General features: G+C 37.7%; 1 protein-coding gene across 4 annotated transcripts in view; it reads right to left on the bottom strand.

The window, feature by feature from the left end:
* Eif5b (eukaryotic translation initiation factor 5B) overlaps nucleotides 1-22,387 on the bottom strand; it is a 54,448-nt gene that overhangs the window by 2,361 nt on the left and 29,700 nt on the right. The window contains exons 7-21 of one of the 4 annotated variants that reach the window (XM_048430276.3): nucleotides 20,662-20,760; nucleotides 19,926-20,015; nucleotides 18,950-19,030; nucleotides 17,321-17,610; nucleotides 16,786-16,893; nucleotides 16,099-16,209; nucleotides 13,210-13,277; nucleotides 11,844-11,985; nucleotides 6,656-6,787; nucleotides 5,876-6,058; nucleotides 5,599-5,760; nucleotides 4,436-4,567; nucleotides 1,124-1,255; nucleotides 962-1,038; nucleotides 707-871 (exon numbers count right to left, since the gene is read on the bottom strand). In XM_048430276.3, the coding sequence (XP_048286233.1) occupies nucleotides 707-871; nucleotides 962-1,038; nucleotides 1,124-1,255; nucleotides 4,436-4,567; nucleotides 5,599-5,760; nucleotides 5,876-6,058; nucleotides 6,656-6,787; nucleotides 11,844-11,985; nucleotides 13,210-13,277; nucleotides 16,099-16,209; nucleotides 16,786-16,893; nucleotides 17,321-17,610; nucleotides 18,950-19,030; nucleotides 19,926-20,015; nucleotides 20,662-20,760 (1,972 nt within the window). The remainder of the gene's footprint in view (nucleotides 1-706; nucleotides 872-961; nucleotides 1,039-1,123; nucleotides 1,256-4,435; nucleotides 4,568-5,598; nucleotides 5,761-5,875; nucleotides 6,059-6,655; nucleotides 6,788-11,843; nucleotides 11,986-13,209; nucleotides 13,278-16,098; nucleotides 16,210-16,785; nucleotides 16,894-17,320; nucleotides 17,611-18,949; nucleotides 19,031-19,925; nucleotides 20,016-20,661; nucleotides 20,761-22,387) is intronic. The other 3 variants (XM_048430277.3, XM_048430278.3, XM_048430279.3) reach the window with 3 other exon arrangements.

Genomic DNA, 22,387 nt, shown 5'->3' with positions numbered 1-22,387 from the left:
ATGTGATCATGACTACACAATTTGGCAATAGTTTAAAAAAATTCAATCTTGCCCATGACCAATGAGACTACTCCTGTAACTTGCGAACCCTGTTCCTTCTCTAACTTGCTAATTGCCACATTCTCTGAAGTATACTTTGCTAGTGTGGCTTAGTTGTCTTAAGTGTTGTTCTGCCTGCACAGACCACATTCCTGACTACTTGTTCTGCTTCTGACTGTTACTCCTAATAAAAGGCCATGAGGAGATGCCCTACCCAAACACAGCCCATTCTGTGAATCTGCTTTACAGCACTCTACTTATACACTTCTGGACTGATTGGCCTCTGTCAATTACAGATACCCTGAAAGGCCCAGGACTAGGAAGCTAAACTCTGGCCCTGTATTCAAGAAGCATGGAAACAATGAACCTTGAAGGTCTGTGGAGTCATGGCTTTGTCTCCCTTAGAATCTTTTGGATTATTTTTCAGTTTGCACAGAGGATACCTAAGCCCACCAAATTGAGAATTAACAAACTGAAAGGCCCCAGAGATCATCTGAAAATACACAGAGGAATACTTGGCCCGGACTGTAACACACCACTTTGGAATGCAGCATCTGCTACATTAATAAATACCATTCTTTTGTTGTCTGCATTTCTTGTCAGTATTAGGAACTTCTCCACCAGCTGCATTACCAAAGATTCGAAGTAAACAAAAACACTAACTTACTTGAATTCTTCCTGTTTCTGTTTCTTATAGTCTTGTCTGTATTTTGTAAAGGCATCAAATAAATGATAAATAATTTCTGCACTAAAGATTCTAACTCCCAAACTATCAGCCATCTCTTGTGCATCACGTTCGATTCTTACATCAAAGGCCAAAATCACTGCATACCTGAAACATGGAAACATTAAAGATCACCGAATGAGAATTAGTAAGTCACATCAAACACTTTGAAGATGATCAGAAGCAAAGAATACTTACTGCTGATCATGTTCCAACATGACTGAAGCCTTCATAACATCTTTTTTATGGACTGGACCAATGTTAATTCCTGCATACTGTAAAAGGAGAGTTTCCATGTAGCAGGTAATGGAACAACATGTCATGACTACCATATGCTTAGGAAGCTGGGTAGTTACTTACTGGCACCTCTGATGTTTTCAGAAATTCAAGAAGAGCTTCCAAAGAGCCCAGTGTAGACGCCTGGACATAAACTCCTTTTTCTTCTAATTTGATAGCATTTAGTGTCTGCTTTAACTCATGGATCAATTCATCCTTGAAAAGAAATCAAACATGACATTATATCTATCTTCAGCAGCCTAGAATCGAACTGTTTCCCTCTGGTTAAAGACTTATCTGAAAACATGGAATTAAGGCACGGCAGTCTGTTATAGAAAAAAAAGACTATATGGTCTTAACTCATTTCATCTTTCTGCCTGAAGTATGTTAAATCTCAACAGCACTTTTAAAAAGAGCAAATGCCTGGGTAGAGTGTCATCCTTTTTGTGGACCACACAGAGGAGAGGCAGCCCCAACGTTCAATTGTTTCAACTGTGATATCTCCTAACTCATTACTTCACTAAAGACGAATCCACTCCACATTCAGGCCTGGTGTGTTATGTTGTGACCCGATTCTGCCTAAATATTAAAGGAGGCCTACATGACTGTGTCCCTAGCAGCTATACGCTATATTCTTTTTGGCAAGCAATTAAGCTATGACTACAGCCTGCTTTTCATTGGATATGCGCCAAGTGATCTTCCCAACATACAAACAGGCTTTAAAAACAGCCAATAGCACATCCCTAGCACATAGAAGGCTGAAGCAAAAAAAAAAAAAAAACAAAACTCAAGTTCAAGACCAGCTTAAACAACATTGAGTTTGAGCCCAGCCTGAGCTACATAGCAAGACTTATTAACGGGAAAAAACAAAAACAACAACAACAACAAAAAAACGCCTGACATCTGGCTTTAAAAAAGAAAAAAAAAATGTATTTTATGCTTGTATGTGATACATGCACATAAGTGCTGTTTCAATTCAAAGCCAGAGGCAGTGGATCCCCCTACAGCTTCCACATAGGTTCTTGGATCCAATCAATATGCTCCTAACTACTGAACCACCTCTTCAGCCCATTTTATTTTTAAAGGACTTCTGTGTGTGTCCCCCCCCCCCCGTATTTTTAAAATAGGGTTATGAAGCCCAGGGTCACCTTGAACTACTGGTGCAAACAATGACAGCCATGAGCTTCTGACCTAACTTCCTCCACCTGCCAGGTACTGGTTCATTCATGCGCCACTCTGCTAGTTTTCATGCAGTGCTGAGCTCAATCCCAGGGCGTCCTGTGTGCAAGCATGCTAACAACTGAGCACCACCAGTCATTGCCTTATTTTTTTTTTAATTAGGATAAAATGCACGCTTAGAATCAGGTATATAAATGTATGCAACTTCATATGATTATAAACAATTTGAAGACAAGTTTGTGAAAAAGAACAGTAGCTATGCTTTACAAGGTACCCATTTTAGTGAGCATTCCTAACATATCACACAAAAAAACTCAGTGATAAGGAAAACAGCAGGATACGGGTAATATGAAGAAAAGTCTGTAATCAGAGATGGGGGAGAAGGTCAATACAGAAAGAAAGCAGGAGGATAATTGATAAGTCTTAAGGACTATTTTATATTAACCTAAAATTATGTATAATATGTGTAAATATATACATTCATATGTATCTTTTTTAAAAAATTAGGTTTATTTATTTAATGAGTGTGAATGCTTTGCCTGCATGTACATCACATGCGTGCCTACTGCTCATCAAGGTCAAAAGAGACGTCAGATATCCTGAAACTAGAGTTATAGATAGTTGTGAGCAATTACATGGGTGCTAGAAATCAAACCCAGGTCCTCTGCAAAAAAGAGTAAAGTACTTTTAATCAATAAACCATCACTCCTACAAGCCTGTAGGCCACTTTTAGTGGTAGAATCAGGTCATGCTCATGATAACAATATAACACAGAAGCTATACCTATGATACCTCAACAGTATGGCTGCCTAAACAGGACGTAAACAATAACAAAGCCATATGAATATGTACATATATGTACACAGATGAAATTATGCCCCATGGGCTGACAATGCTCCCCACGAGAGCAACAGACTATCACAAGCTCTAGTCTCAGGCATGAGTTGGTCAAGACAGTACAGCGACTTCCCAAACCATACAGGCTGTCTTTTCTGCTCTTGGTTGTCTCCCAGAGGTTGAAAGTAAGCCCTTATTGCAGAAGATGCCACACACTAAGACACAGGACATGGAAAAAATCGAGCTGGATCTGGTAAGAAAGCCTCCCTGAGTTCTAGCTTCCATTGTACCAGAAGGTACAATGCAAAGGGGTGGGAGGGATTTGAAGCAAATGAAAGTCCTGTCCAGCATTGATGCCTATGAGCCACAACAATGACCAGCATAACAAGACGTCCCTAAAGGTTTACAATAGTGACATTCATTATGTTGGTGGTAAGCAAAAGCTGTCTAGGTGTACTTAAGGCCCACTCACCAATAGGGAACTCATGCCTTATACTATAAACCTAGTCAACTCCCTATGGCTAGTGAGGACATGGAATCAATATGATTCCCAACAGCATTCTAGAGGTTATCCATATACTCAAAGTTAAGTATAGCTCTCACCCCACATCAAAGAAGCTTCTCTTTATGGCAGACAGAAACCATTAGAAAGCACAATCAGTCATAATTCAAAGATCACTGGACCATGGAAAGCTCAGCTCAATAGATACATAACTTTTGCATCCAAGCTCTGGAAGCATCATGGAAGAGGGGGGTGGAAAGGTTCAAGGATCAGAAGGATCAAGAAGTCTGCTGTGAGACTGTGTCTCCTATAATAGGGAAGGTACAGCCATGATACCTCAACAGAATGGCTGCGTAAAGCCTCAAACAATCACAAATCCAATACCAATAGACTTGATAACAAGAAAGGGGGCAATATCAGGGGTCTGACCCCTAGACAGTGAACTACAGACAGCTAATGACTGTTGAAAAATGGGGAATTACTTTTCCAGAGACAAATCCCAAATTGGTTATGCAATATAAAGTGACCACACCTAAAATCTCTCTCTCTCTCTCTCTCTCTCACACACACACACACACACACACACACGCAACATTAAGTGAATTCAAGTGTGTGTGTGTGTGTGTGAAAACGGGCCATCAATTTCAGAGAGAATAAAGAGAGAACTATATAGAAGGGCAAGGAGGGATGAACATGGGAGGAACTGGAGGAAGGGAAGGAAAAAGTTACGTAATTATATTTTAATTAAAATATAGCTAATAAAAAAGATGTAAAGCTGAAGCAGGAAGATCATGAATTCAAAGTTAGTCTAGGACACTGGGAGGGAAACTGGGTATATAGCATTGGAAGAAAAAAAATATTACAATTAATGAACTCACTTTGAGAACTGGGATTTCATCGTCTTTATAAGCCACGAGGAGAGGTAAACCAGCAAGAGTTTTCTCAAGGTCTTTCCCAAGAATCTTCACTCCTTGAGCTGCTTCCACTTCTTTATGCTTTTCATACTGGTTCTAGAGACAAAAATAGTTATCATTGTATTATCTGAATGGTGGCAGCACTACTGTATTTTGTGACCTTGGAAAGAGGACAGTGTTCTCAGGCTCTGTACAAGAAACACCTATAACATATAACCAAATGATAAAATCAAGACAAGTCAGAATAGAAGATAAAGCTACACATAGAAAGTAAAAACAGACAACCAATCTGAACTGTAAAATCTGTAAAAAACAGGACAATGAAAGTAGAGGGATAAACAGCTAATAAACACAAAGCAGTGGCTATCCTGACAGGTAAATGTAATCCAGCTAATGACAGTTTTGAAAGTGATGGTGTCACAAAGCAGGCAGCGGTATGAAAGAATGAAGAGTTGCAATGCAAGTGTGACTTATAACTCCTGCTCAGGCAGCACTGAGCTGGGTCCCACACACCCTAGAAAAATGTGCACAAGTTCAGCAGAAGATGCAAAAAGGAAGTCCATGGCATATACATGGCATATACAAAGGAATGTCCAAAGCATATACATTTCATGCCCAGAACAATGGACAGCAAAACAAGGTCACACAGTGGAATATTAACCTGAAATTGTTTTTCAGTTCAGAGGGACAGGTATAATAGCAAGCACCATATGCATAGATGCATTCTTAGCAAAACATGCCCAGAAACTGATACTATAAAGAAAAATCAAAGCTGTGGTTTACTATCAGAAAAACACTGCTAGGGTTAACTATTAGTGAAAAGGCCAAGACTATAATCAGGAAAAAGCATGCAGAGCTTCTGGATTCCAACACTGCTCTTTGATTTGATCATCCCTTAAAATTTGGTTATCCAGTACTATTCATACAGCAATCTAGGCTGTCTATTCTTAGGTGGCCCTAGTCTAATAACTGGATCCTGACACCTATGTACACTTCTGCAATAAAACAAGGACAGGGACAAATGTGTACTGTCTATTAAGCCAAGCAGCTTTCAATTCAAAGCGAATGGTGTCAATATAAACAAACATTGTGAAGTCCCCCTGCACATGTTTACCATCTTGGCTTACCTTCACACGTAGTTCCTTCATAGGAGGAGGTAAAAGGAGGCCTCGGATCTGAGTGACAATGGGCCCTTCTACTCCAGGGACAATGATTGTATCCCCTTCCTTCAACCGTCCATTGATCAATATAACATCTATTGTGGTCCCCATTCCCGGGAGAGCTTTGACCTAACAGACATGTTTTGAAAGGAAACAAATCACATATGATGAGCAGCACATATCCATTACTCAAGTAACTATTAGAAGGGAGTAGGGAAGGGAAGAAAGCCTGATAATTGAGTACCTCCATGACTTGTGCTCTCAGCTCTTCACAGTGTGCAAGCCTCTTGCTCAACATGGTTTGAGTTAACTCCACAAGAAGGTAAATGAGACTTCCCATGCCATCACCAGTATGTGCAGAGGTAGGTACCAAGGACACAAAAGTACGGGGATCTTTATTTTCATAAAACAAAGCAGCATTTAAACCCTAGAAGCAAAAATCAGTCCAAAAACACTGGTTGAGTAGAGGCATGTAGAAGTGGATGGCTAAAGAGAAGGCAGATGAACAAATGACTGATATTCTGAAACTCAGCAAAGACCCAGACAACTGAGGCACTGTTGGTCAGTGATAAAGTGCTTATCTAAGGATGTACAAGACCCTGTCTTCCATGCCCAACACTAAAAACAAAACAAAACAAAAAAAAAAACCTCTGAACAAACACAATCTGGAAACAATCATACAGATGTTCAGAGGAAAAGGAAAGAGTAGCTTCTAAGTCAGTGCAGTTTACCAATTTCTGATGTTAAAAAGGAAGCAAGCACAGAATTGCGCACACACTACTCAGTTATACAGAAGGCCGAGGAGAGAAAGGTCAGGAACTTTCAAGTTTTGTATCATCCCGGAAGCAGCAAAATCCTATCTCAGAAGAAACAGCAATAACAACAACAAAATACCAAAACGAAACAACAAAAATACCCAACTCATAGGAGAACAGATCTGAATTAATGAAAATGGCGGTTTCACTAAACAGATAACAAAAGAAGCAAACATTCTGATAGGTTCTTCAGAAAGACATTCTCCTACCTGCTGTGCAAACTCTACAATAATGGCCTTTGCACGCTCCTCAAATTCATCCTTCGTATTCTTCTTCTGCTTTTTTAAAGTAGCAGCCACATCTGAATCAGGGCTCTTCTTCCAGTCATATAACCTGTCAATCTGGAAACATCAGAAACACTTCAAAATCTACAACATTTAAGGGTGCAAGCTCCAGAAAATTCCTAATTTCTCTGTCTCTCTCTGTCTCTCTCTGTCTCTCTCTCTCTCTCTCTCTCTCTCTCTCTCACACACACACACACACACACACACACACACACTGTAAAGTATTCAGACATTTTATTGCACAAAAGGCCTCTTTAGAGGCTGCAACTGAACCTCCTGAATAAGAAATTGCTGAGGTGGCATGCTATCCATTTCAGCCTCCAATAAGTTCATGGAAAACTGTTCTCTGCAAAATGGAAGGTCCTAGAACTATCCTGTGAACACTAGCATGTACTGTTTTCAAAGTTCAGAATGAGCTGGTAAATCAGCAGACAGGAACAAGGACTAATTCTAACAAGTGACACTGTCAGGAAGGTTACTTAACAATTGCTTCACTACTCAAGTTGGGAGTGAATCTGATTAGTTACAAGAGAATTTACTTTTCCCTCAGTTGTCATTCTGTGGAATGTTTCAGGTGACTGAAATATACTGAACCATAAATATAATTTACAAGTTATTAATTTTTTATAAACTGTATTTCCTCCATCAGGGGTAAGTGAAAATAAGAGGGAATTAATCACCAAAACAATGGCAACGTGTGACATTTGAGCTCAACCTATGCTCACAATGTAAAGAAGCAGATTCGTCTGTTACTAAGAAAACTCAGTTAAGGAAGAAAAGACCTAAGATGACCAGCAGAATCAAATAACTGCTTGAGGTCTTTAAAATAATTTCTAAAAGTAAACTCAACATAAATTTCTAAACTTGAAAAAAAGCCCAAAAAAGAGAAAGACCTAATATTTGTAGAGTTGAAGAGAAAGCCACAGGATGAACTTAAAACCCAAACTTACTAGAAAAAGAGAAAAGATTAAGTGATCTTGAAAACGAGGCACTAAAAGCTAGCAAAATTGAAGCACACAGGGGCTGGAGAGATGGCTCAGTGGTTAAGAGCACTGGCTGCTCTTCCAGAGGTCCTGAGTTCAATTCCCAGCAACCACATGATGGCTCACAACCATCTGTAATGAGATCTGGCGCTCTCCTCTGGCATGCGGGCATACACGGAGGCAGAATGTTGTATATATAATAAATAAATCTTTTTAAAAAATTGAAGCACACAGGAAAATATGATGGGGAGGGGGGGAGAAAAAAATATTCCAACACTTTACTTGGCTTTCATGTGAAAAGATTAAGAAAAGTAGTTGGAATACAAGGACTGTCCTAGAATTCTACCAAATAGTTAAAGAAACAGAACAAGAATATTTAACAGAAAATAGCTGAATAATCACCAAATATGACAAAGATTAAATGAAGCTATAAATATAACATAATAAAACCCAAGTATGATAAAACTAAACTATTATGTAATCACACTGATAAATGTGCAAAAAGAAAAAAGTCTTAAAAGTAAGCAATATAAAATATGCATACAGAGGAACAAAGAAAAGATGAAAGCAGAAAGCAACAAAAAAGGAAAAACAAAATAAAGTAGGACTTTTCACAAAGTGAAATATTTTGAAGAATGGAGGATTTTGAAATAACACATTTTTTTTTCATAAAAAGGTAACAGGACTTGTTATCAGCTGGGTTACACTTTTAAAACTTAATAGACTTTTAAAGGATGAGCCAAAAAATGATGCTGGCAATAAACAGATTGGTTTAAACAACAGGTTAAACAGTAGGAAGATACAAAAAGTCCCTAATGGTAAATGTGGGGAAAAGACACCAAGACTGAGTCTGTCGTTTTATATTTCAATATTTATTCTTATTGTGTATCTGTTTGTGTGGGGGTATGCACATGAATGCAAGGGTCTGGGGTATGCAGAGGCTTCCTGAGAAGCCCTGAGTGGGAATTACAGAATGCTATGAGTCACCCAACACAGGTGCTTCAAACTGAACCCAGGTTCCTTGCAAGAGAACCAACCATTGATCCATTTCTCCAGCCCCTAATTTGCTATTTTAAAACTGCCTTAAAGATATAACTGAACATTTAAAAGAAAAACAGTCAAAGTGGATTTATAACAAATTAAGAAAAAAAGGAGCAACAGGAAAACAGAGAGGAGAAAATGAACAGTGGCACTTTTAAGGCTTTCAAAACCTCAGAAGGGATGTATAACAGAAGTCAAGTTAAAAATACGGACAATAAGCCTAAAGCAACCTGGGGCAAAAGACACATAAAGCATTCATATCCTAGTGTTGAAAATAAGATTGTAACTCTTAAGAAATAACCAAATGCTGCATAGGGGAGGAGAATGCGGAAGAAGAGAAAACAAGCTCATTGAGACAACCTAAAACAACTAAAAATCACTGTGCCAATAGGTGCAGTCGATGCAAACGATAGAGATGCAGTACCTCAAGGGGGAAGATTAGTGCTTTGTACAAATAAGAAAAAGCATGCTGTCTACAAAAAAAAACCCAGCATCTTAGATATTAAAAAAAAAGGAAGAAGGGAGTAAAGATGCCATGCACACAACCCTAAGAAAAGGGAAGTAGTCATACTATCAGAAGCTTGAAGGTAAAAAACTTGGTAACGACATAAAAGCAGTGTATAAGGAAGACTCAATCTTAACTGTATGCGTACCTTAATTATATACCTTCAAAATACATTAAATAAAATGCACAGAACTTTAAGGAGACAACTATAAAAGCACAGCAGGAATCAATGGCCCTCTGCAATAGTTTACCACAAAGCATCATTAACGAACTGGAACACTCAGCTGAACAACATCAGTACAGATATTCAAATGGAACATTACACATCAAGGCTGGTCACAGACGACCACTGAAACAGATCATAATAATAACTCCTGTAGTGTGTGTCCTTTGATCACAAAGCAATTCAACAGTATCTGGAAAAATTCCCATAAACTTACATGTTAACATTATTCTGAAGAATGAATAGATCAAAGATAAACACAAGACAAATAAACTATTTTTTTCCCAACTGAAAATAGAAACAATGTCTAAGCAATGCTTAAAGTGGAAGCTAGGCATAGTGGTACTTGTAAGAAAAGGCAGGAGGATCAAGGTCAGTTCAAGATCAGGAGGGGTATTTTGTCTTACAAAAAAAAAACATAACACAAAAAACAGGTGGGTGGTTGTTAGCTTAGGAGTCAAGAGCATCTGCTGCTCTTGCAGAGAACCTGAGTTCAGTTCCTGGCTCAAACTGTCAGTAACTCCAGCTCCATGGTATTTAATGTCTTCGGATTCTTCCAACACTTGCACTCATGCACTTGTGTAAAATAAATCTTTAAAGGTTGAGGGGGTGTTAAAAAAAATAACAATGCAACAAAAACATAGTTCTTTTAAAGACACAAACTGACAAGCTGACAGCGGGTGTGATGGCACACACAGAGACTGGGACAAGAAAATCACAAGTTCAAGTCTATCTGTACTTCACAGTGACATTACATTGCAAAACAACCAAAAACAGACCCAAAATAATGCTGCTCAGGTTGCATAGAATACAGATACAATCCTATTAAAAATGCAAAATGAGGGCTGGAGAGATGGCTCAGAGGTTAAGAGCACTGGCTGTTCCTTCAGAGGTCCTGAGTTCAATTCCCAGCAACCACATGGTGGCTCACAACCATCTGTAATGAGATCTGGTGCCCTCTTCTATCCTACAGACATATACGCAGGCAGAACACTGTATACACAATAAATCAACCTTGAAAAATAAATGAAAAATGATACTCTTCAGAAAAAATTGTCTCTTAATAGAATTGAACATCCACACATGCATATGATGATACAATCCTATTCCTAAGTATTTTCTAAAAACAAACAAAAATAAATGACTATACACAAATGTCCACAGCTACCTTACTAATAAGTAACTAGACTCTAGAAGCTATACATCATACAGTAGAAACTGATCAAGTATGATATTACCTGGTAATGAAATATTACTCTAAGTAAAAAAAAAGTTACAACCCACCTGTCAACAGGGAAAAATAAATCTGTAATAACAGAAACAACAAAATGACAACTGAAAAGACCACACACTCCAGTCCTATCAAAACTAGTACAGAGACTAAAATAAATTTTTTTAAAAATCAGGGATTTTTCTGGGGCTAGGGGGCAAGACTCACTTCATAGAAGTGAGCGAGCCCTCAGAGAATGGAAGATTGTCTACACTTTGGACAGTGATGGCTGCAAACAGATGTACAGATTTGACAAAGTTCATTAAGTAGTACAACTATTCTCAAGCAGTTTCTTACACTAGATTTGTAACTTATTTTAAAAATATGCACATTAACTGTATGAAATTAGTATCCTATTTTCCTACATGTGTATAATATAAACAAATTGACTCCCTATTTCCTTTTTGTCTCTCCTCTCTTTTGATTCCATTCTTCTTCCTAAATAGTTCCTCTTCTATTTTTGCTTTTTAAAAATTAAATTTAGAATCTATAAGAGGAGGAAAAAAGTAGCATTTCTACGAGTCTAGCTTACTAACATGATCTGTTTCTTCTGAAAATGACATCTTTTCATTCTTAACATTGACTGATTGGCTGTACTGGAGACTCAACTTTGTGTATATTATGCACACATTGAGCTACATTCCCAGTTCATTCTTCCTTATTACTGAGTGTTTCATTTTGCACATACAGCATGTTTTTCTTATCCACCCATCTACTAGGTATGTAGGGTGAATCCCTAATCTAACTAAAAATAGATCTGTGATAATTACATGACTGGGCAGGTACATAATATGAAATATATTTTAAAATCACAAAAAAATTAAGGTGCATTTGTCCTAATCAGAACACAGAGTAGAGAGATAGCTCAGCAGTTAAAAGCTCGCATTTGCACTACGTTGTAAGAAGAGTTTAGTTCAGTTTCCAGGACCCCTACAGGAAGTTCACAAACACCTATAACTTGAGCTCCATGCACAGAGTCACTCTCTTCTGGACCCCTGGAAATCAGCATTCACATATGTTCAAATGCACACAAGGATACACACTTCAATCAAAAATAAGTCTTATAAAAATATCTTCAGATGAGGGCTTACCTTATTAAGTGCAACAATGAAGGGACATTTTTTAGATTTGAGGAGGTTGATAGATTCAATTGTCTGGGGCTCTAAACCATGCATAATGTCAACAACTAAAATGGCAATGTCACAAAGAGAGCTTCCTCTATTTCTCAGGTTACTGTCAGAGAAGAAAAAAACCATTCAAGTGGAAATCTCAGTATTTCTCTTAAATTTAAATGTTTACTTTCTTTATAAAGCCTAAATAAACAGAAGAAAACAAGCGCAGTCTCTGGGTCTCAAGGATTTACTGGTGGAGATCATCTCACAAATACCAAATTCATGATGAACTGGTCTCATAAAATAGCATAGTATTTTCATGCAAACCATACATCCTCTCAAATACACAGTGTCACCTACACAGGTTAGCTATCTCTGATACAAAAATCCAAAATCCCAAACCTAGAAACAGATATAATGCTCACTGTTAAGTTTCAGATTTGGGGGCATTTTGAATTTCAAACTTTTAGAATGTCTGTAAAGTGTGTGGAAATGTGAACCATGTCCATTGTTAGGCACATCAGGTAAGGGGACTCAATTGGACACCAGCAGTTTGGGTGCTCTGTGAGCTATTATACTACACTGTTGAGGGAAACAAGAAGGGGAGAGTCTGGACATAGCTGGCATAAACACAATCTACCTCAGCTATTCTGGAACCTCAACTGTTTATCCTGGAGAAGTGGAGCACGTAAAAGAGGCAGATGAGCTGTGTATGCTTTAAGATGTTCATCCCTTAACTTACCACTCATTTGGCAGATACAAAAACTGAGTCTGATGGGATAAGTTAATGCTAAAAGTTCCTTTGAGTTTTGTGTGTGTGTGTGTGTGCGCGCGCGCACACGCACGCAAGCGTTAGCATGCATGCGCATATGTGTATGTGTAAGGATGAAATGAAAACAGTATTCCATTTGTAATGGGTCTGCAGATATTCATGAGGGGAAAGAAAGTAGCATTTCTATGAGTCTAGCTTACTAACATGATCTGTTTTTTTCCTGAAAATGACATCTTTTCATTCTTAACATTGACTGATTGGCAGTAAGTACTGGAGACTCAACTTTATGTATATTAAACACGTATTGCACCATTGAGCTACATTCCCATTATGTATTCCTTATTACTTCCTTATTACTGAGTACTCTGCCTTCCACAGTAAGAATGTTCTTTCCAATTATAAAAGACTTTCCTCTATAAAAGCTAAGAAAACATATGAAACACTACAAAAGCAATGATGATCAAAAAGACTATGACACTGAAGATATGAAAGAACTATTCAAAGTTAAAGACTAAATCCCAATGATTAGGCTTACTTAAGTACTTTCCTTGATGACAAGAGGTTTGGTCTTACCTGAACGATTCGTGTCCGGGGGTATCAATAATCAGCATTCCTGGAATCCGGACATTCTCTCTGTCAAACTAGAAATGGTAGAGAAAAATGAAGACTTTCAAGGGAACTCAAACAATGAAAACTCCATTACAAAACAATTTACCACAACCTTGAAAACTTCCTTTTTCAAACGAATGATCTTAAAGAAGAGTCATATAGCACAAGGTTAATATTCTCTTCCACATCAAAAGAAGTTTCAAAGGGACTGGACATGAACTATCTTACACACAATCCAAGTGTGATTCCTAGTAGCCACATAAAGTAACACAGAACTAAACACCAGCTCCAGAGGAACCAATAACTTCTCTTAGTCTCCCATGGGACATCCACACAAATACAGATGCACATGCATACAAATAAGTTTTACAGAACTACTGAGTTTGATCACCAGATCTCAGCAGAATCAACTCCTGAAAGTTGTCTCCACCAAAGCATGTGCTCCTATGTACACTGACACACAAATAAGTAAGAACATAAAAATATATCTGGTTCAATTTTAAGCAAATCTAAAGTACCAAAGTGATTTTAAAGGTATATTTTAAAAATATTCATCAGACAGGCCAAACTTTTTAAAAAATAAATGCATATCTGACTTAAATATAAGCATTTGATTACCTGGACAAAGTTCTTGAATACAAATGTTCATCAATTCACCTACTCATTCTAAAGTGATGGGTGGTAACCCCAACCCAGGGTTCTAGACATCATTCTAGCAATGATGCATGTACCTGGCTACTGGGGCTCCTTTCCAGAGTCTTACTATGAAGTTCAGGCTGGCCTACAATGTGCAATGCCCCGTCTCAACTTATCAAGTGATGACATTAAAAACATGCCCCATCACACCCAGCACATGTCACATGCCCTATAATTCTGACATAATAAACAAGAGTCTCACAAACAAGATTTTTATGGTGTTGTGCATTTTTCTGTTCTTCATTTTTCAAAATGTCATCTCTCTATATCAATATCATTGAAATGTACAATGTCTCAAATCTGCATTTTTGCCTTAAATGAACATTTTACTGGGAATCATATTTTTTTTTCTGTTTCAGTGTCTTGAATACAAAGAGTAAATCACAAATATACTAGCAGTACTGAGAGCTACAGTACAGGCCTAATACTGAGTTTGATCTTTATGTACCAAAATCAGAAGATTTCAAGTTTAGCCAGCTTGAAAGTAAACTATGAGGAACACACAAATACTATTGAAGGGTGCTAGAAAGATGGCTCAGTAGTCAACAACACTGGCTGTTCTCTTAGAGCACCCAGGTTTAGGTCCCAGCACCTAGACTGGGTAGTTAACAACCACCTGTAACTACAGTTCCAAGAGATTCAACTGCCTCTTCTGGCCTTTATGGGTACATGCACAGACATGGTACACAGACCAACAAGGAACACACACATATAGAAACACACACATATAGAATTTATTTTGTCTTTTTTTTTAATTAAAAGGAACTACTATTTAAAATACACTGAACCAGGACAGTGGAACTATAAAAGTTCTTAGTAAAGAACCTGCTGTTAAGTATTAGGACCTGATTATGATGCTCTAAACCTGGTGTGCTGGCATGTGAATGTGATCCCAGAGCTTGGGAGATGGAAACAGGCAGCTCATATACAAATAAAGTTATGTGAGGCTTGGCGCTTTGTGTCTGCAATCCCAGTAACTGAAAGGCAGGGTCAGGCTGGCCAAGTTCAAGTCCAACCTGGACTACAGAGAAAAACCATAAAATAAAGACTGAAAACAATACATTGCAAAATTAACACACAATATTAATTTAAGAAACTGGAAAACTGGCCAGAGAAACCAACACCAAGATACAAAATGGTCACATGCCTCATGATGAAACTTATAATCATGCAAGAAGAAAGATTAACTTTAAGTCACATTTAAGTGTGTTTTTTTTTTAAAAAAAAAAAAAAGTGAACTAAGGAGTTTCTACACAGCTCAGATAACCACAAGGTTCCTAACACGGCCACTCACAGGGTTTGTATTATAAGCTCCATTAAGCTTTACATTTACATTATTATAGTTAACATTAAAACTTGGATACATGTAGACAAAACATTCAGTGGGTTAGTTTACTTATTTATTTTGTTTTTTTTTAAGTTCTGCTGTGCTGCTCATTAATCCTGCCTCAGACATCAAAATGATGGAATTATAAACATCTGCCGCTGTGCCCTCAGTTTTTTGTTTTATTTGTTTTTGGGTTTTTTGTTTTGTTTTGTTTTATTGGTTTTGAGCCTTGAGTAAATACAACCAGGGTCTTGTACAAGGTAGCAAACACTTCCTCACTGAGCAGCCTTGGTTCCAATATGTAGTCACAATTCTTCTAATAAATTTCTTATCCAAAAAAAAAAAAAAAAATCGACCTCAGCAGCTCCCTCTTAGGCTTCAAACCTGAGGTCAACTTTTAAATATAAAGATACTGGGTAATGGTAGTAAAAATACGGAATAAAGTAACTTCAGAATAATAAAATCCTTGAAAAAAGGGGGTAATGGCATGGGATCTAGAGCAAAACAACAAAGACTTTAATCTCTTGTGGTAGACAGAAGGGTCTGAATGTACCTCTATCCCTTGGAAATGTACCCAAAGCTTCCAGTGCCATCAGAAAGGAACTGAGGCTTAAAGGATAAGTTTCTCACCCGGTATTTCCACCAGCTTGAGAAGCACACTGGATTATATATGACTTTGTTCTATTACTATAAAAACTTCATAAAATTGTTTCCATGTTGGTTCCTCTGAGTCTGTTCCTGAGCCATGCTCATTAATAACTAGCTTTAAAATAAACTATCTCATGTCTTTTGTTTATTGTCAACAAAACAATTAACAAAATGTAACTTACATTTTTAATCATCTTAGTTTGTTCATTAATAGCTTCAAGAGGAACATTTGTGGCACCAATCTGCTGTGTAATACCGCCTGCTTCACCATCTTGGACATGTGTGTGACGGAGCTATGAGAAGGCAGCAAATTGAGATGGGTATTTTGGAATGGAAGAAGATAAAAATACAATCAATAAGAAACTGGCAACTCACTTTTGTACAGAGTGCATACATAACAGTGACCCCAGACTAAAGCTCCAAGAAAGGGGAGACATTTGTGTCCCTTCTTCAACTATCAGGTTGTCTGTCACCTTTATTCATTAAAAAATTACTGTGTATTCTGGTATCCGGACCTTGAAGCTGACCTTTCCACACTACACCTAACAAAGGAAGAGGCTAGGGACAAAGAATTCTTCAAGGCTGGGAAAGGTGGGAATTACAACATCACACAAAACCCCTGGGACACTTTACAAATCTTTCAAAACACAGGCCCCACTTTTCTCCCCATGATCCTATTTGGCCAACCTGTAAAAAAAAATTTATAATCTATTTTCCTTCACAAATTTCTATTTCCTAATTTCTTTGAAATACTCAGAAATAGTATTCAGATTCATAGCAGATTCATAGGCCTGCTATGTCGTATAATAATAAAGCTTTTCAAAGGTACTACTCATTTTTCAAGTAATATTATGCACATATTTTCTTACCTTATCTAGAATTTTTGTTTTTCCTGTGTCTACATGCCCAAGCACACAGATGATAGGGGCTCTTAACTTTTCTGTATTTACATTTTTACTATGTTCAAGTCGCCGTTTCTAGAAGTGGAGTTAAAAAAAAAATCGCAAATTAAGACAAATTAAGTACTGCTTCAAGTCCTATCTATGCTCCATCTTGACTCGGCTTAAAGGGGGTGGGGGTGGGGCTCCTGCTTTAGACCAGTGTCAAAAACATGCCATGGTCCAACAAAAGCTGGAGAGATACTAGCTATGATAATACCTTGTTGTTGTTGTTTTGAGACAGGATTTCTCTGTGTAGCCCTGATTGTCCTGGACCTCACGTTATAAACTAGGCTGGCCTCCTCATAGATCTGCCTCTTAAGTGCTGGGATAAAAGGCATGTATCATCACCACCACCTGGCGGTAATACTTTTTTAAGGCACTGACTCAAAACCTTTAGCTATATATTCTAAAGAACACAAAGGACTGAAGAGGAAGAGAGGAAAGGCAACAGGAAAACAAATACCTCAATTCTCCGCTTTGCTTTGTCGTAAGCCCGCTCTTCTTTAGTACGGTCATCATCAGAGTCATATTCAGAGTCTGAGCTAACATCTTTGCTTGGCTTTTTATCTAATGTTTTCCCTGACTCTTTCTCATCCGACATCTTTTCATCTTCCTCATCACCTTCACTGCCTTCGCTTTCTCCTTCCTCTTCCTCATCTTCACTCTCCTCTTCCTCTTCATCTTCCTCTTCATCTTCCTCCTCCTCCTCTTCTTCAGGTTTTTCTTGTACTTCTATGTGAATCGTATTTCCTTCTTTGAAGAAAATAATTATATTAAAATAAATGAAAGCCAACATCACATATTTGTATCAAAAGATTAGAGACTATAAAGGGAACAATTGTTAAAATGCACTATTACAGCAGTTGCTTTAACTTTATACATTACAAATGCAAAACATGTGTTACAGTGAAGACTACCACCTAACCGTAGGAGTTGTGGCAACATTACTATGCCAGGACTCATGGCAGGACAACATGGACAGCTGAGTATAATGCTGAGTACCGCTTTCCCCTTGGGGTGCTTTGATGATTCTGGAAGCAGTAGTTAAATTTGAAGCTGCCTCAGGGCTAACAGCCAGATATTAGGAGCCCAAACCTAATAAGACTAATGAAGGGAGGGAAAAGAAGGGATGAGTGGGCAATCACTGGGTTATAATGCTGTTACTGTGGAATAAAATCCTGTATTATATTCCCTAGAAGAGTAGATGAGAAATAAACAGACTGTCTACTGTATCATCATCTAAAATTAAATGAGTTCATGCATTTATTATTCAAAATGCTGGTGTATAGGCTGAGAACCCTTAATTAAAAAAAAAATCCCCAAATCTGATATTCTCAAAAAATAATGTCATTTTTTCCCTCTTTAGACACAAGGCCTTAAATGTCTCTAGTTCAAAACAAACTAGATACTGAAACTGTGTCAAATAAGAAAAAAGGTATCAAATTAAATATGAAGAAGTTAAAATAAAAATGAAGCAAAAGATGTTAAAATTTTCTCCAATCCAACGAAGCAATCTATCATATAAAAAAAAGAGGAAGAACAACAATGGAGGATGGAGGTTAAAAAACAGAATCTGAGCTCCAAAGCTAGAGAGAAACCCTGTCTTCAAAGATCAAAATATAAACAAAAACAACAACAGAATTTGAAAAGAAAAAAAGCGATGGTATACAAGAAGGTGGCACTAGACACTGTTAGTGAAAATGTACAAGTTAAAAATCTCTAATAGCATCATTTTAAAAATTAATCTGATCAGGGAGACTCATTCAAAAATCAAACAGCCAAATATTCTCAAGAATACAGGAAAGAAAACTATAAGAAATTAGATTCAAAGAAAGGGGTTTTAGTCATAAAAGGCAAATGTAATGACCAAAAAACAAACATTTACATCTTATTCAGTGAGCCAAAGTGTACCAATCTTTGCCTTATGCTGCTAGGCTTTGTGTAGGTGACCCTTAGACAAGCTACTCACACCACACTGGACAAGTGCATTCTAGGCAGTTATCACCTTAAAGATGACCTTCTGAAAACGTATTACTTTGGATTTAGGAATACATGTGATACGAGATCAATGGATTTATCAATATGTACTTACGATTACCTTGTTCTCTCTCCTCATCACTGGCCATAGCTTCCCAGTCATCTAACCCAGCATCCTCAGTTTCTTCTTCTTCCTCTGTAAGTACAAGTTGCTATTTATGACAAAAAGCACTAGAGAGTAAGAGGCTGCTTTCGTAAGTATTAAATTATGCCTGGGCATAGAAAAAGACACACTTCAATTATGAAAAAATATTTATGCAACTGTTTTCTTTGGAATTATCTTTCAATATATCTAGCATGCTGTAACTTACTGTGACTCAATGTTTCACAATTTCTTAATATGTTTTCAATATGCTTTTATTAAGTTTAAAGTAGATTTTCAATTTAAATAAATTAGAAACCTAAACAATGAAATGTTTAGATTTTAAACTTGTATGAATAAACTCAGTTCTTTAAAACTTTCAACTCACACATTATACACAGGATTTTTATTTTGCTCTTATCAGACTTATCTTTCAGAACAATGTGTGAAAAAAATCAAAATCACCAATGCTTGCAAGTTGCATGTATACACACACACACACACACACACACACACACACACACACGAATACGCTAAGTTGTACACATCTGGATTAGTAAGCAGGAGCTAACCTCTAAGGTTTCAGAATATATGTTTTATGGTTCTTACAAAGTTCTAACTAAAGAGGTTCCCAATTTGCTTTCACACCATAAGGTAAAACTTCAGGCTTAGAGATTTTTGACCCATAAATAAAAACAAAGATAATCCAAAACCCTTCAGTGTTTCTAACAGACATTTTACTGACATTACTAAAGAGAAATAAAACTAATTCAAGTATCACTTGGATATTTTCTCAAAGTAGAAATGAAAAGAGATGGGTTAAAGAAATAAATGATGAAGAAAACCATCTAAGCTAGTAATTTCTTTGGCTCCAAACTACTTACTGATGATAATTTACAAATCATGAACACTATGTAACAGGAATTAATGAAAACCTGATGTTACTGGCCTGGTTCAACAGAAGGGGGTGTCTCTTCTTTTTCTGGTATTCCTTGCTCCACAACTTCCACAGGAACACTTATTTCCAAGGCTTCAGATACTAAAAGGGAACAGGAAATGTATTAACCACATTTTGCTGTCTATAATTTCTCTTCAAATATCCGACTCAGCACAGAATAAGAATCCTTGATGTAAGAACACATGTCTTCCTAAGTCTGGGAAACATTTGATACTTATAAAGGAAATCATTGTTTTTTGGACTTAAATACTATTTATATACTAATCCAAAGTATTTTTTGAAAATTTATCTTTTGTGTGTGAATATACGTGCACACTGTGTAGGACAGAAAAGGCCCTGGATCCCAGAGAACTGGAGCTGCAGGCATCTGTGGGATGCCCAGTTTGTTCCCTGGGTGCTAGGATCCTCCAATCCTGGTCCTCACTGGTTGAACAGCAGGCACTCATAGCTACTTAGCTCTTCTCCAACCTCTAACGTACTTTCCCTTTTGCTCTCACTTAAACCAGGTGAGAATGATTAAAATGGTAAAAAACAACACGGAAGAAAACACAGTGTTGGAGCCGGGGATATAGCCAAATAATAAAATCCCTTTGGCTGGGTAGGGTCCTGGGCTCAGACCTCAAAATCCCACATACATGCATGTTTATAGAATCATACTTTCTGTTGACAGCTGTGAGAAAAAGACACACACAATCCCTTCTAAACCAAGGCTACTTCATATACAAACCTTCTTTATTTTCTGGCTGTTGTGGTGCTTTCTTCTTCTTTTTATCTTCATAAATGGGCCTTTTCTTTGGCAACGAATCTTTTGATGGCACTCCAACACCTGGTGAGGAGCGGAGAAGAAAATTCAAGGCTTATATTGGTATCTGGTTTACTTGGTACTGGAGTGAAAGTATTTAAAATATGAGGCATGGTAACATACTCGTAATCCTAACACATGGGAGGGGGTAAGGCAGGAGGACCATCATCCTTTTAGATTCAAGGTCCACGTGGGCTACATGTGATTCCCTGATTCATCTGAACACTTTTAAAAAAGGAAAGTATTTTTAAAAACAATACTTTAAGTAAGGCAGTAGTGGTGCATACTTTTAATCCCAGCACTTGGGAGGCAGAGGCAGGTCCATGAGTTTGAGGACAATTCCAGGACAGCCAGAACTATACAAAGAAAAGCCCTGTCTCAAGAAACCAAAAAAAGGACAACATTCTATTCAATTCAAAGATACATAACCTAAAATATAAGAGCATTCAAAGAGAAACCTATGGTTTCTGCACAGGGTGTCTGTACATTCACATTTAAACACAGAGAACTAGCAAGTTGCAAACACCACTACCATGAAGAAGCAGAGCAGCTCTGTTACTATCCAGTCTGCCTGCCATTCATTTATTTAGCCCAATTTCACAGGTCAGGACATTACAGCACAATGCTGAATGACCATAGTGAGCAAAGACTGCCCTACCTTTTCCAATATGTTAGTTAGGGTTTCTTTCTATTAATTTTTAAAATTACATTAGTTTTGTGTACCGGGTGGTGGTAGCACACACACATTAATTCCAGTATTTGGGAGGCAGAGGCAAGTGGATATCTGTGAGTTCAAGGCCAGCCTGTGGTGCGGGAGAATTATCTGTATTCTGTCAATCATATTTTAATAAAACGCTGATTGGCCAGGCAGGCAGTATAGGCGGGAAAGCCAGACAGGAAGTAGAGGTGGAGCAAAGAGACTGGGAGTATTCTGGAAGCAGAAGCTCTCTCTCAGCCATTCCTGTACAGACCACCGAAGAGGCAGCATGTAACTTGCCCAGCAGAGAAAGGTATGGAGCCATTACGGCTAACATAGATGAGAATAATGGGTTAATATAAGTTATAAGAGTTAACAAGAAGCCTGACCTAAATGGGCCAATCAGTTTATAACCTTATGGAGTCCTGTGTGTAATTTCTCTTTGGGATTTGCCGGCTGTTGGGGTACCAGGCGGGACGGAAACCCCAACAAGCTGGCCCTCATGCTACAAGCCTGGTCAACAGATCAAGTTCCAGGGCAGGCTCCAAAGCTATACAGAGAATCCTATTTCGAAAAACCAAAAGAAAAACAAAACAAAAAAATATTACTTTTGTGTGTTTATATACAGGCACACACCACAACATATATATCTGGAAGTCAGTCAGAGAAAAATTTACGAGAATCCATTCTTTTCCTTCTATCATGTGGCTGGGCCTCAGGGAGCAAACTCAGGTTGTCAGACTTGGCAGCAAATTGTCTTTACCCACCAAGCCATCTTTTCAGCCCACTGTTAAGGTTTCTTTTCAAACTTTTTACCACTAATATAACAGCTGTGCCCTTTTGGTGGGGAAGGGATAGCAGGAGGAGACTGACGCCTTAAAATGTCAAGTTAGGAAGTTCACCAAAACTGTTAGTAAATATACTAAATGACAATTTTGTCAAAATATTTTTCTG

The sequence above is a fragment of the Myodes glareolus genome, chromosome 18 (assembly GCF_982192425.1).
Source record: "Myodes glareolus chromosome 18, mMyoGla1.1, whole genome shotgun sequence".
In the NCBI taxonomy this organism is placed as follows: domain Eukaryota; kingdom Metazoa; phylum Chordata; class Mammalia; order Rodentia; family Cricetidae; genus Myodes; species Myodes glareolus.
This window is presented reverse-complemented; position numbering and strand designations above follow the sequence as displayed.